General features: G+C 34.8%; 2 protein-coding genes, 1 long non-coding RNA gene and 1 other non-coding gene across 8 annotated transcripts; 2 read left to right on the top strand and 2 right to left on the bottom strand.

The window, feature by feature from the left end:
* The first annotated feature begins 6,737 nt into the window (after positions 1–6,737).
* Positions 6,738–9,035, top strand: LOC104710761 (vesicle transport v-SNARE 13). 4 transcript variants are annotated; one of them, XM_087466455.1, is made up of 6 exons: positions 6,780–6,902; positions 7,067–7,108; positions 7,202–7,342; positions 8,043–8,101; positions 8,187–8,375; positions 8,465–9,035. In XM_087466455.1, the coding sequence occupies exons 3-6, from the start codon at positions 7,246–7,248 to the stop codon at positions 8,786–8,788; spliced, it is 669 nt and encodes a 222-aa protein (XP_087322581.1). In that variant the 5' UTR covers positions 6,780–6,902; positions 7,067–7,108; positions 7,202–7,245; the 3' UTR covers positions 8,789–9,035. The 4 variants fall into 4 exon arrangements, with proteins under 4 accessions (XP_010425712.1, XP_010425714.1, XP_087322581.1 ...); XM_010427410.3 differs by lacking the exon at positions 7,067–7,108 and having other exon boundaries at positions 6,738–6,902; XM_010427411.3 differs by lacking the exon at positions 7,067–7,108 and having other exon boundaries at positions 6,782–6,902; positions 7,222–7,342.
* Positions 9,036–9,182: 147 nt separating this feature from the next.
* TRNAP-AGG (transfer RNA proline (anticodon AGG)) lies at positions 9,183–9,254 on the bottom strand. The gene has a single exon. It is a non-coding gene; the product is annotated as a tRNA-Pro (tRNA).
* A 136-nt stretch (positions 9,255–9,390) lies between these two features.
* On the bottom strand, positions 9,391–11,299 carry LOC104710760 (pectinesterase 31). Of its 2 annotated transcripts, none has more exons than XM_010427409.3 (6): positions 10,852–11,299; positions 10,665–10,769; positions 10,388–10,465; positions 10,038–10,225; positions 9,773–9,946; positions 9,391–9,684 (listed from the first exon to the last, which is right to left on the bottom strand). In XM_010427409.3, the coding sequence occupies exons 1-6, from the start codon at positions 11,095–11,097 to the stop codon at positions 9,522–9,524; spliced, it is 954 nt and encodes a 317-aa protein (XP_010425711.1). In that variant the 5' UTR covers positions 11,098–11,299; the 3' UTR covers positions 9,391–9,521. The 2 variants fall into 2 exon arrangements, with proteins under 2 accessions (XP_010425711.1, XP_087322580.1); XM_087466454.1 differs by having other exon boundaries at positions 10,038–10,262; positions 10,852–11,270.
* A 1,529-nt stretch (positions 11,300–12,828) lies between these two features.
* LOC147937940 (uncharacterized) lies at positions 12,829–13,410 on the top strand. The gene is made up of 3 exons (XR_015565810.1): positions 12,829–12,983; positions 13,080–13,234; positions 13,335–13,410. It is a non-coding gene; the product is annotated as an uncharacterized LOC147937940 (long non-coding RNA).

Here is a 13,410-nt window from a genome sequence, read left to right as displayed (position 1 = left end):
ATTTCAACCTTTGTCACACCAAATGTTCACCCGATAGTAATTGCGACGGATGCCTTTGATGTTACTTCTGCCAAAAATTTGGTCATTCCAATCATATATCAAATTTAGTCAACTATGTATTAAGCAAATTTATCAATAAATTTATCTTCTTCCTGCTTAGTGTGTCTGTGCATTTGTTCTATAAACACTAATAATATTTGTCCCCTATTATCTCTTGGGTATTAATAATATTTTTCTGTAGTAACAAATTAACTTATTAAATTTTAGTTCATGTATCTATCGTAAGCAAATAAATATATATATTCGCATAACAAATTAACAACCAAGTGAGTCAATAAACAAAAGTATGATTCTCTAACAATTCATTTTCAGATCACTAATTTTTCAGATGTCAAAAAGAGTGACACCAAAAATTTTGTATTATAAATATTATACCAAATAAATATATCTATAAATATAATCCAGCAAATCCATGATCAATAAGTTTTACAACTTAAAATTAATAAATTTATTAAAACAAAATTTTTCAAAATATATTTACAACCAAAAGTTCTTACCCGTATATTACCATATTATATTACCGGATACAAAAAATTAAGACAACAAGGGATGGGACGGGATGGGACAAGACGAGAAGATACTGGACAAGACAAGACATGTTTCCAATTTTAAAATAGATACGTCTAGGTTATATACATGCAATCATCCAACTAAAATTAAATTGAAATATGATATTTGGATTTAACACTCCTAAGTAAACTATGAGAAATATTTTGATTAGTTTAAAAATTATACATGTATATCATTAAATATCACGTAACTATATGAAATAAAAAATAAGAAAAATTCAGTTGTAGATATGACAACAATAAGTTTTATCTCTATGATATTATTATTTTTAAAAACATTAATAGAAAACTGTTGTAGAACGGGTTAATTATTTTATCACTTTTATACATTAAAACTGAACTTACAATTATTTAAACAAATAACTATATAAATCTTTTATTTTAATATATCAATGTTAAAATGATAATAAGATATGTCAATTAAAGTATAAAACCAAATTTATTAAAGCATTTTTATTAAGATTAAAATTATACTGTTCAACCATTTAAAAACAAACATTAAACTTTACAATTTATGTTACCTACTATGTAATTATTTAAAAGAAAAAATTTATTGGACATAAAATTTCTAACGGGATGGATCGAGACGGGATGAGATGAGACTGAACTGGACGAGATTTAACACCCCATTAAAAAATTACTTTAATATTTTCAACAAAAGCGGGCTTTGCTTGATTATTATGGATGGATTGTAAAAAATTAATATTTTCCACGTGATGAAGATGAAGATCATGTTTATTTTTGGTATGAGTAGCGATATTCTACGTATACACTAAAATATTGACAAAACACCGTAAAAGAGTGGCCAAGTATTTTTTTTGGAAAATTCTAATATTATACAATTAAAATTTTACAACCTAAAAGGGTTTATTATTTGTCTGAATATATGTTTTACCAGTGTGTTTTTAAGTAATTTAATTTACTAATTAAGTGAATATACTTTAAAAAATAATAACTAAATTTTGAGAAAAGGTCCATTCTATTTATGGTATTAAGACGAGAAATAATATGTAAACTGATACGGGTAATTCACATAATGAGAACCAATATATTGAACAATTTTTTTAAAAAAAGTGTCATAAATTTTAGATAAAAATAGGAAATTAAAAAATATAAGTATATAAATTCAAATGTTAAGTTTTCACTAATTTTGATATGGATGCGACATGTAACTAATTATTTTGGAACAGGCAATTTTAAAATTTTGGTATTTTTGAAAACAGATATATAGTTTTTGAAAATTATAATTTTTTTGATAATTTCAACTAACTAAATAAAAAAATATTCAAAGAAAAACTCTGGTATCCCATTTTTATTTTTTACCCAATCTCTTTTAGTAAACATTATGTAGCGAGTAATAATTTAAAAAAGAACGAACATAAGACGAAAAATTATGATTGATACGGGACGAGACGGGACTAGACGAGACGGGATGAGATGAGACGAGAGGGGATGAGTTGGGATGTGAGGAGATGGGACATGAAAGGACGTATTTCCCATTCCAAAGTAAATACGTTTAGATTTATTTTAAAAGTAATCACATGAAAACAACACAACTTTGCTACAAAACCTGGATTAATATAATTCTTAGTCAACACTTGAATATTGTGTCCCGTGCTGTAGCACGGGTTACTATCTAGCCAAAAACTAATAATTAAATTAATTTAATTTAATTTACTACATATACTTAAAGAAATAATAATTAAATTTTGAGAAAATTTTCTGTATATTTATGGTATTAAGACAAGAAATAGTATATGTAAACTGAAACAGGTAATTCAAATAGTGAAAATCAATATATTGAACAATTTTTTTTAAAAAAAGGAAAGAAATTTTAGATAAAAGTACAAAATCAAAAAAATACTGGTAGAAAAATTCAAGTGTCAAGCTTTCACTAATTTGGATAAGAATTTATTATGCGACAGTTAATTAACCACTTTGGAACGAGCACTTTGAAAATTTGGTATTTTTGAAAACAATTATATACTTTTTTAAAACTATAATTATTTGGATAGTTTCAACTAACTAACAAAAAAAATATTCAACGAGAAATTTGGTATCCCATCTAATTTTTACCCAATCTCTTTTAATAAACATTGTCTAATGGATAATTATTTAAAAGAGAACGAACGTAAGACAAAAAAAAATTGGATGGATATGGGACGAGACGAGACGATATGAGATGAGACGAGACAAGATGGGATGAGACGAGACGAGACGAGAGAAGATGGGTTGGAACATGTGGAGATGGGACGGGACGGGACGTGCATTCCCATTCTAAAGTAAATATAATTATTAGTCATTTTACGAATTTAAAATTTATTTGAAATATTTGTCCCGTGCTGTAGCACGGGTTACTACCTAGTTTTACTTATGATATAAAAATTAGTTGTGTTATTGAAAAGAAATAGAGTAATTGCTTGCATTAATTTTAAGATCGGTAATTCACTTTCACTGTACCGCGACCATTTAAATGTTGAAGAGGTTTAGATAAACCATTGTAAAGAGTATTCACAAACCCAAAAGCTTTTGCGAAAGTCCTGAAAGGAAATCTCTAAAATTCTAGTTTTGCGGTATTCTGAAAAATCAATAGATCTCTGGTTTTATTCCTAGAAGCTTATGCTAGACTACTGTCTCATAGTTTTCTTCCCACATATCTGTAAAAAAAACATGAACATGAACATCTAGCTATCTGGTGTATTTCAACTCTATTACCACCTCCATCTAGATATACCTCGAATATGCCATGTGCAAAATGATATACTGTACATATATCCGCATCTTTCTTCTTCAATGCAAGGATTTTCAAAGCATATCTTGAAAATCTCCATTGGTGTTTCAATAATCTCTTATAGTCTTATTCCTCAAAATCTATGTCATTCATTGTTTCCTTATTCTTTCCAGCATAAGAATTAATTATTACACTCTTGCTAAAACGACCGGACCCGTTTTTTTTTTTTTTTATTAAACTAGTGATCCTATACATACTAACTACCTAACCACAATTAGACCAAACAGCAGAAATAACCAAACAATACCATTAACCCAATAACCAATAACCAATAAACCAATAACCAATGATTCAATCCAACAGAGTCAAAAACCAAATAACCAGCAACCTAGCAACATTCTAATGACTCAACTCTAGCAACCTAGCAGAAGCCAGAACACATCAACGAGACACTAGAACATCCTCATGTTCATCGTCTTGATTCAAGATCGCGCTTTGTCTTTACCTACACCACAAACACAAATTGAGATGCATGAGTATTGTCATAAACACTCAGTGAGGCAATTCTCCATCTATTGGGCTATACACACAAGCAATTGAGAAACTCCAACCATCAAACAACAATCAACAAACAAACTAGGAAGCTGCATCGACCGACACCAAACCACTGCATCGACCGATACTGACTGGGTTTGCATCGACCGATACAACACCTGTATCGATCGATGCAAGAGTCGACTGCATCGAACGACACCAACACTGCATCGACTGATGCATGCTCGACATTTTGCGAAATCCCTAATTTCATCGATCGACACCTGCACATGGCATCGACAGATGCTCCTAGGTCTTAACGCGCCATCCTCGCACTGCATCGACCGACGCACCTAGTGCATTGATCGATGCACATGCCAAGCATCGTCTTCCCTGAAGCTTCTCGCCAGATCTTCGTTCCTAAACACATCAAACTCGATCCAATGCCACAAGGAAGCCTCACAAAGCTCCATGTGCCCTAAAAACATTCTAACAAGCCAAGGAATCAAACACATAACGCATAAACACGAAAATCAGAGAAATCTCAAGGTTAGATAAGCCATGCTCATGCACTCACCTTTGCCAAAGAAGATTTTGACCCTAAAACCAACGAATAACACCCCTATCAAGCTCCTAACACGAACCCAAATACAGATCTCCACTCCACAGGCAAGATCTCTCAGGAATAAGCATGAAATCCCAAACTCTCTCAAGAACGGTTCTTTCTTTTCTTTTCTCTCTTGGAAAACGACCAAAAAGCGGCCAAACACGTCGAGTTCCCTTTAAATACTCGACCTAATGGCTTCTTCCAGACCAAAACACAGCAAAACGAACGTTTAACTTGAGTCGTCTTGCGAAAACCGATGCACCTCCCAAACCGGGATTCCGGTTCGTGGATGTTACACTTGCTTTGGTGATGGTGGATTTGAATGACTCTGTAGCATTGGTGTCAACATCCTCACAACAATTACTGAGCCATAGAAGCACCTTGACGAAGAATGTGGTTCCTCCTTCATTACATCATTGTACAATGCATCATCATAGCATTTTAAGTTGTTAAGATCCTCATCACTGTTGGATATGTCACTTTACTCAACACTCTCATTCTCACTCTCTGATTCGGAACTCCCTTCGTATATACGCCATCATCTAGTTCTTCGCTGCAATTTTTAGAAAAAAAAAATAAACATCAACGTTATCTTAGAAATATCTCGTACTAGTAACTTAAGACATCTTTTCTGGGTTAGCGAATGATTCTGACACAACAATACTTCAGATTCCAGAAACTTCTTCAATGCAATCACCACTGGAGAAAACCACCAGAAAAGAAGCAGTAGTAGAGTAAGAACACAAAGAATAAAATCAGAAATATATTACTCAACCGATGAAAAAAACAGAGAATGTTCAACATCCTATATAGGTTAAAAGATTTGAGCAATGGTTGAGTGTCTATTATAAAAATCACCAAAGTAATTCGAGATCTGAATGAAAAAAGCTTGACTTATTAGGTGTTTAAATTTTAAAGTTTTCTTCCATTTATTCTAGCTTTTAGTTGAACCAATAATTTTACCGAATGTACAAAATATTTAAAATTTAACAAGGTTTCAAATATTTAACATAATTCAAATCATTTAAATATAACACAATCGTTACTTTTTTGAATTTTGGCCTTACTTAAGAAAAACTACTCATCTCGTGCTAAGCATGGATACCTAATAAAACACACAAAATAATGTGTAAAATAAAGTTTAATATGTGCTTAGCAAGAGTATAAATCTACTCTCTTTTTTACGCAAAGATATTTATATATATTTAAGCAGAGTTATTACTTCCACAAGCGAGGGTGGCTTTGATACAGACTCAACATAGAAATCAACATTTTGACAAGCTAGTTTTGCAAGAGAATCAACAGCTGCATTACAGTTCTTCTTAGTGAAAATACAAGAAGCATATTGAAATTTTGTAAACCATAACTGTATGTCTCGGAGTAGATTAGTGAGTGAAGCTTTTGGTTACGACCATTGACTAATTTAATCAGATTCTCACAGTCGCCTTCAAAGACTATCAAACTATATCCTCAGATCCAAGTTAACTGTAAAGCTGATAATAAGGCATTTGCCTCTTCTTCCAATGTTGATTCTGAATGAGATAGTTTTGCTGCTCCCCAGACTATAGCTTCTCCACAATTGTTTCGGATTATCCACCTTCCAGTTGTTTGAAGACTGTTTGAAATCATAAGCTGCATCAAAATTGCATTTAAACATATGAAAAGTAGGTGGAGACCATGAAGGAGTTTCAGAATTTAGAACTGTGCCGCTAGATGTTTCTATAGGTAGGAAAGTATTTATCAATTCTTTTGTTTCCGAGAGTGCTTTTAATACTGTTGTTGTAGCCACTTCACGAACACCATCAAAAGACTAAAGTATTTCTTGCTTTCCACATTCGTCATACTAAAGTGATAAAGAATCTTGTACATTGATAGATTGGTTAGATTGATCGATTATAAATGCAATAAGAGACTCTGCGTCTTATTTCATATGTTTCCGTCTAAAGTACAAATCTAGTCTTATTTCATATTTTGAATGAAATTTCTCCAAATTCTAGCTCTACCCATACAGTTTTCTAATTCAATTAAAAATATATTTGAAATCTCTTAAAATATTTTTCTAAAAATTTGTTATATTTTGAATAAAACAGTAGATTTCACATATTTTTTACAAACTGTTTTGAATAATAATATATAAATGTCATTTTCAATAACTGAAATTTGGAAAATTTTAACTGAATAATTAAAAAAAAAAAAAAAAATACCTAAACTCTTCTAAAATTCATAATCCAATTCCAATAGATCCCTTTAAATATATTTCTTTTTTCGTGTTTAAAAAAAAAAAGGATATCCCTTTTCCAGAGCCTTTGTCTAGAATTGTGTCTGTCTTCGTGGGATCTCCGCGTCATCCACGTTCTTCCGTTGTCGCCGGCGTCATCTTCTTCTCTGCAGATCGATTCAGGTTCGTTAGTTTTTTTCCTTCCCTCTTTCTTCTAATTATCTTCAACCTGTGGAGTCTCCATATATCTAATTCCCCCAATTTCGTGTTGTTTACCCATCCGCTTTTGCTCCGGCCATGTTCTCTCGTGATCGCTTCAATTTCGATGTTACTTGTAACGATTTTAGCTCAAATGTAGATTGATAGATATCATGGTGGTGGTCTATTAGGTTGTTTTTAGAGATATTAATTTCTGGTGTATTGGTTTTTTGAAGATCTTCGCCTTAATTACATTAGGACCTTTTTGTTGCATTTTTCTGCAGAGTTTTTTTTTTTTTTTTAGCAAGTAGTGTGTTTCCTGGGAACGATGAGTCAAGTGTTCGAAAGATATGAGAGGCAATACTGTGAGATTTCTGCAAATCTCTCTAGGAAGTGTACTTCAGCCAATGCCCTTGATGATGGAGGTATATTCAATTTTATCTTATTCTAGTTATGTAGCTTCTGAATGTGACTTTGAATCAAGAATACAAAGCTTCTTTTAGATCTTCAACTAGTACAGTGTCTCCTCCTTCCTCACTTTCTTATTTATCTCAATAGTTTTCCCCAAAAACAACGAATTTAACTGAGTGTATTTAAATAATGATTGGACTCTCAGATAACCTAGTTATCTAGCTTTTGAGAGAGTGCACAAGCTTTTTCTATATGGAGGTGTATATTCACATCTTTTCAAATTCATTCCTTACTATGGTAAAATAATTTAAAGGAGGATATTCAGATGACCACGCTATATAGCTTGTGAATGCGACGACGATGAATAAGTAGAAGTTTCTTTTAGATTCCCAACTTGTACAAGTTTCTGTTTCCGTCTTGAATTGGAAGGAAAGAATATGGTGCTTGCTTTAGTTTCATAGGTTGTGGTTTATTTGATCACCAATAGAAACTTGTTATTAGTACGGATACGGAATATATCATAAGTCTTCTCTTAACCAAGTTATATAGCTTATGAAAATGCTTTTAGTGAGACTGCAGAATTTTTTCTCTATAGGTTTCAGTAAATAGATGCAAAGTACAACTCTCTGTTTCTTTCATGCATTGTAAAGTAAAAATACGGTGTTTGCTTTTGTTCTATACGCCTCTTCTGTTCACCAACTTACTAATTTGCAGAACAAAAGAAGCAGAAGCTATCTGAAATAAAATCTGGGCTTGAGGAAGCAGAAGCATTGGTATGTGATCTGCATAGCTCTAATGGGATATAAAACTTTTACCATAGTCCCGTAATGTGATTGATGGTCGCTTTGTTATTTTCAGGTTAAGAAAATGGACCTTGAGGCAAGAAGCCTTCCACCCAATGTTAAATCCAGCCTTCTTGTCAAATTAAGGGAATACAAATCCGATCTTAACAATTTCAAGACTGAAGTGAAGAGAATCACATCTGGAAACTTAAACGCTACTGCTCGAGATGAGTTACTAGAAGCTGGTAGGGCTGACACATTGACGGTACGTAGAGATTTCTTCAATACATCAAATCTTGATCGTGTTCTTTAACACATATTTTGATTTCTCTGACTGATTAACAAATGGGTTAGGCTTCAGCTGATCAAAGATCAAGATTGATGATGTCAACAGAGCGTTTAGGCCGATCCACAGACAGAGTCAAAGACAGTAGGAGAACAATGTTGGAGACTGAAGAGATTGGTGTTTCAATCCTTCAGGATTTGCACGGCCAGAGACAGTCTCTCCTACGAGCCCATGAAACGCTTCATGCAGTTGATGATAACGTGGGAAAGAGCAAGAAAATATTGACAGCGATGACGAGGAGGATGAATAGGAACAAATGGACTATCGGGGCGATTATCACAGTCCTTGTCCTCGCCATTATCTTGATCTTATACTTCAAACTCACCAGGTGAAGCCTCTCTCTCTTCACCAGCTCAGCCAAAATCTATTTACTGAACAACCTGTGTTGTGTTCTCGTGTCTCTTTTCCTTCTCTAGAGTGTTTTTCTCTCTCTCTCGAGTTACTCTGACTATGATTGCGATTTCGTGGATGGTGATTCCGAGAATCTAATATTGAAATTAGAACTCGAGTCTACTTCTGTGTTATTTGATTGAACATGATGTAATTGTCTGGTGAGGAAGCTCCGGTAATCTTTCGCTTTATGTTCTTCACCAAACCCATACAAATTTTTGAAATCAAATCAAGAGATAGTTATTAACATTTGAAATTCCCCACCCGGTAAGTTGATTCATCGGGAAAAAACTGTCAGTTCGTAGTGTGGTGAAAAATAGAAATTGGTAAAAATAGGGGGCATTCCGATAATTGAACTCGGGACCTCTCGCACCCTAAGCGAGAATCATACCACTAGACCAAATGCCCATTTTGACACATTCATAACTTCACAAAAAAATAATCAAAACCTATACCTAGTTTAGTTGCCTATTACATGTTTGCCAAGAAGAAATCATGAAGACTGAAGAGTAGAATCAAATCTTACATTCTATGGAAGATCTAATTTTTAAGTGCAACTTATTCAGTTGGACAAAAGGTAATCCCAAGTTTTTGGTACTTGGTACACAGTAGGTTGTACATGATCCTTCGTTATTCTACGCCTCGCCGAAGTAGTTACAACATTTATTCAGTACTCTATGCCGAATAAGGTAATTTCACTCCCATTCTCAGGCATAACCAAGGCCGGTCCTGATCTGGATCAACAAAACTATGATGCACAAAGTGTCCAGCTTCATCATCCATCAGTTCTCTCGACCACTGAACACGTCCAGATGAACAGCTACCGGGGCCAAAACACCTAAGGTTTTTATATCCAAAAGAGTATCATCACAAACTGTTTATTTACGGCAAAACTTGTTACAGTCAAGAGATGTCAGGAAATGTACCTGTACTCATAAAAGCAAGCACTTCTCTCATTCTCTGCGTTTCCCCAGTTATGCCAACCTACATTTCTCACACAGGCATCCATGTAAGTGTATGCAAAGATCACTCTCCCAAATGGTCCCCATGGCCTTCCGAGATACACATACCCGTTCTGACCATTTCCAGTGATCACACATCTGCCAACAAAAAGTTTGTACAAGCTGAGTTTCCTTGGAAAAATGTAGAAGCTGTACGAGATGGTGAGTAAAAATCATTGTGAAGCCAGACCTTAAAAATACATAACCAGTAGATTCCTGAGATGTTTTCCGGCTTTGTGCTGTTATGAAACCCTGCGATTTGCAGTTGATATGGCAGTGTTCCAAAAGTGCGGTGCTGTTTCCAAATATGAAATCCACGCTTCCCTCGATGTAGCAGTCTTTCAAATACTGTTTCCCATGATGTAAATACAACGTATCCTGCAGTTCCCAGTTTGCATTCAGCTATAAGCCACATCTAAACTACACAAGTACATAGATTCCAGTATTTTATTTGCAAGACAATATCGGACAAAAGTGCCACAATACACTTACACAAACAATTTGATGTAATCTATATAATAAAAACACAGCTGAACAAACCTGCCAGCCGAGAAACCGACAGTTATAAAAGGCGCAGCGGTCTGCAGTGACTCGTATTGCCACAGCTTGTCCTGATCCCTATATTCATAAACCATTACTAGTATAAAATTTTAACACAAACAACATTTCATAAGAAATGATTAAAGCCGAATTAAAGTGTAACGGCATAAGAAAAGTAATCATTTTTTAAAGCCTAATCAGTTGTAACATTAAACCATACTCCAACTGTTGATTCTAATCTGAAAATGTAAAAAGGAAGAGACTTTATTTTGAATACCTCAGGAGCAGAGTTCTCAAAAGTAATGTTCTCAGCAATAAAGTCTTCACCTTCAACAATAACACTCCCACACCCAAACGTACCAGTCCCAATGACTCTAGACGCCTGCCCAAAAAACAACACAATCAAACCAAATCAGAGCCGTATCAAAACACCAAGATATGTACAGATATATAGCAACGAGTACCTGGTGATGTTCGATCTTCGTAGCCGTATTGTTCCAAGTCAAAACCGTGATCTCCGGTGAGATTCCGGCAAAGGTAATGAAGTTTTTCCTCTTGGGCACGTAAACCGGTTGCCGATAAATCCCGGGTGAGAGACGAATCACAGTCCTACAAGTGTTACCTAAAGGCACCGAGTCGATTGCGTCTTGAACAGAGCAGTAATCGCCAGAACCATCTTGCGCAACCCTCACCATTCGAGTCGTAGCCATACTGATAAAAACCCCTTAGTAACTGGAAAATTCGAAACAGTGGGTGATGAAGAGAGTTGCGTCGATTTGAAGCACAAAATTTAGATTGGAGATGCTTAAACAGAGGTTTGTTTAATATGTTGTCGGTATGAATGACGGTATTGTTCGATCACACCCATCTGTACTGTTCTGTCTTTTTTCTAGCGATCATTTTTCTTTATTTGTAATACGTCCCTTTATTTTTGCTTATTTGTAAATTCACCTCACAGTTCGTGGAAGTAGTTTTAAACCGGTCCAACCGTAGCAAAAAGATTGTAAAGCGTATTAGACAGGATTGGGTTACCGTACATGTCTTCGAATGTAACTTTTGACTGAAGAGAAATTGTACTGCATTGGGTCACACAACTTAGCCAAATTTAATTGTAATGTTTGTAACTTATATCCTGAGTTGGAGGATATACCTGTTGGCTTCTACTACTCAATTTCTTCTACTCAAGAACAACAACAAATTTTGAAGGCGTCGCTCTTGAATACAAAATTAGGATTATAGCTCCCAATGTAAATGCAAATAACTTTCAATTTAATAGGTAAAAGATGGGAAAAATGTATATATAGATAGATAATAGTTTGTGCTTTTTTAAGCTGTAAAGTTCTTAATTTAGTCCTTACAAAAGGCACATGTTTTTTCTTAAATAATAAAGCAAGAATACTAACCTAATTGACCCTTCAACTCAATAGTCACGTCCTTTTATATTTGTTTTTGCAGTTCGTCCAGGTGTTGAAGTTCGTGTTTGATGACGATCTAGCATGTCAACCACTTTGAGCACTTGTTGAAGCTTCCGAGAGCCTCATCCACTCTCACGATGCAACTTGTTTGTGTTGGGATACGCTTGAAGGAAGCTTGAGTTGGAAGTTAGTCCTAATCCTAGGAGAGTTGTGTTTACAAGAGATAATGATCAAGTATATTTATGAGATATCTAAATATGAATGTTTCCTACTAGGATTAGGATTAGCAAATTAGTATATAAGGACGTGTTGAGTTGTGACACAACTTATTAGGTTTGAGAGGAAGAGAGATTGAGAGCTTAAGTTTTGAGAGATTTTCTTAAACTAATAAAGTGAGATATACTTTTAATCTTGTGTTCTTAACAAACCTCTAAATTCTATATTTGGTATCAGAGCCTAAATCTTCGTCAAGGAATCATGTCTGAAATCACCGTAGCTACACCTCGACTAAAAGAAGGAAGAGGAGGATCTCCCTCTATTGTGTGTCCGATGTTAACATCAACCAATTACACTGTTTGGGCGATGAAGATGCGGATAGCCCTCAGAGTACACAAAGTTTGGGACGCCATTGAAGCAGAAACCGGTAAAATTGATTCAGAACAGAACCATATAGCTATGGCCTTATTGTTCCAGTCAATACCTGAAAGTCTAACACTGCAAGTTGGAGAACTTGATACAGCAAGGAAGGTATGGGAAGCAATACGTTCAAGACATGTTGGAGCAGAGAGAGTTCGAGAAGCCAGACTTCAAACCCTAATGGCGGAATTTGAGCGTTTGAGGATGAAGGAATCAAGGAATATTGATGATTTGTAACACCCGTGTCCCAAAGAAAAGTGGAAGAACCGATCAATTTATGTGAAATCATGAAATTGCACGGTTTGGTTTAAGTTCACCCGGTTTAGAGCCAGTTTTGGGAAACCCTAAGTGATGTATTTATAATTATATGGACGCCTTTTCTCTCTATTTGGTCGTGGCTGCTATTCAATACTTGTGTTGAGAGGAAGAAAGAGATATAGAGAGAGGAGAGAGCCTATTGTGGTGTGAAGGAGATTAAAGGAGAAGGAGCAGAATCGTTAGGGTTTGGGAAGAAACAGTTTCGATATATCAAATCGTTGTCAAAGGTAACGAAATTTGGTAGTTTTATTCTCAAGCCTTTCCTAGTCGTTTTCCTTTTTACAGAAGTGGATTTGGATTTAAACTCGATGAGTTATGTGCAGTTTCGTGAGACACGTTTTCTCAGCCGCGAGTTGGAACCATCGGGGATTATAACTGAGATCGTGGTCTCGTCTGGTTTCTGATCGGCACGAGATTTTGTGGGATGCTTCGTGACGTCTCGGACTAGCTTTTCACCAGAGGGATTTGATAGTTAACGGTTGGTTTTTATTTTAGGGTTTCGTATTTAAGACTGTTCTTTTCTAATGTTTCTGTCCAGTTTCGCTATAAGTCGTTTTTGGTTGTGTGGCTTGTTGTAGGGAATTGCTGGGCTGTTTCAGACGTTAGGAGAGTCTCAACTGGTTATATTCGTTGTTATAATCAGTTTGATAAGGT

This window comes from Camelina sativa, chromosome 9 (assembly GCF_030686135.1).
Source record: "Camelina sativa cultivar CO46 ecotype springtype chromosome 9, ASM3068613v1".
NCBI lineage: Eukaryota > Viridiplantae > Streptophyta > Magnoliopsida > Brassicales > Brassicaceae > Camelina > Camelina sativa.
This window is presented reverse-complemented; position numbering and strand designations above follow the sequence as displayed.

Bases quoted from the DNA above. Each gene is read 5' to 3' on its own strand.
- LOC104710761 (XM_010427410.3), top strand. From the start codon at position 7,246: ATGAGTCAAGTGTTCGAAAGATATGAGAGGCAATACTGTGAGATTTCT. The intron at 7,343-8,042 runs GTATATTCAATT...ACTAATTTGCAG, and splicing joins CAATGCCCTTGATGATGGAG to AACAAAAGAAGCAGAAGCTA. The intron at 8,376-8,464 runs GTACGTAGAGAT...CAAATGGGTTAG, and splicing joins GTAGGGCTGACACATTGACG to GCTTCAGCTGATCAAAGATC.
- LOC104710760 (XM_010427409.3), bottom strand. From the start codon at position 11,097: ATGGCTACGACTCGAATGGTGAGGGTTGCGCAAGATGGTTCTGGCGAT. The intron at 10,466-10,664 runs GTATTCAAAATA...TTATGAATATAG, and splicing joins TTGAGAACTCTGCTCCTGAG to GGATCAGGACAAGCTGTGGC. The intron at 9,947-10,037 runs GTCTGGCTTCAC...TTTTGTTGGCAG, and splicing joins ACTGGTTATGTATTTTTAAG to ATGTGTGATCACTGGAAATG.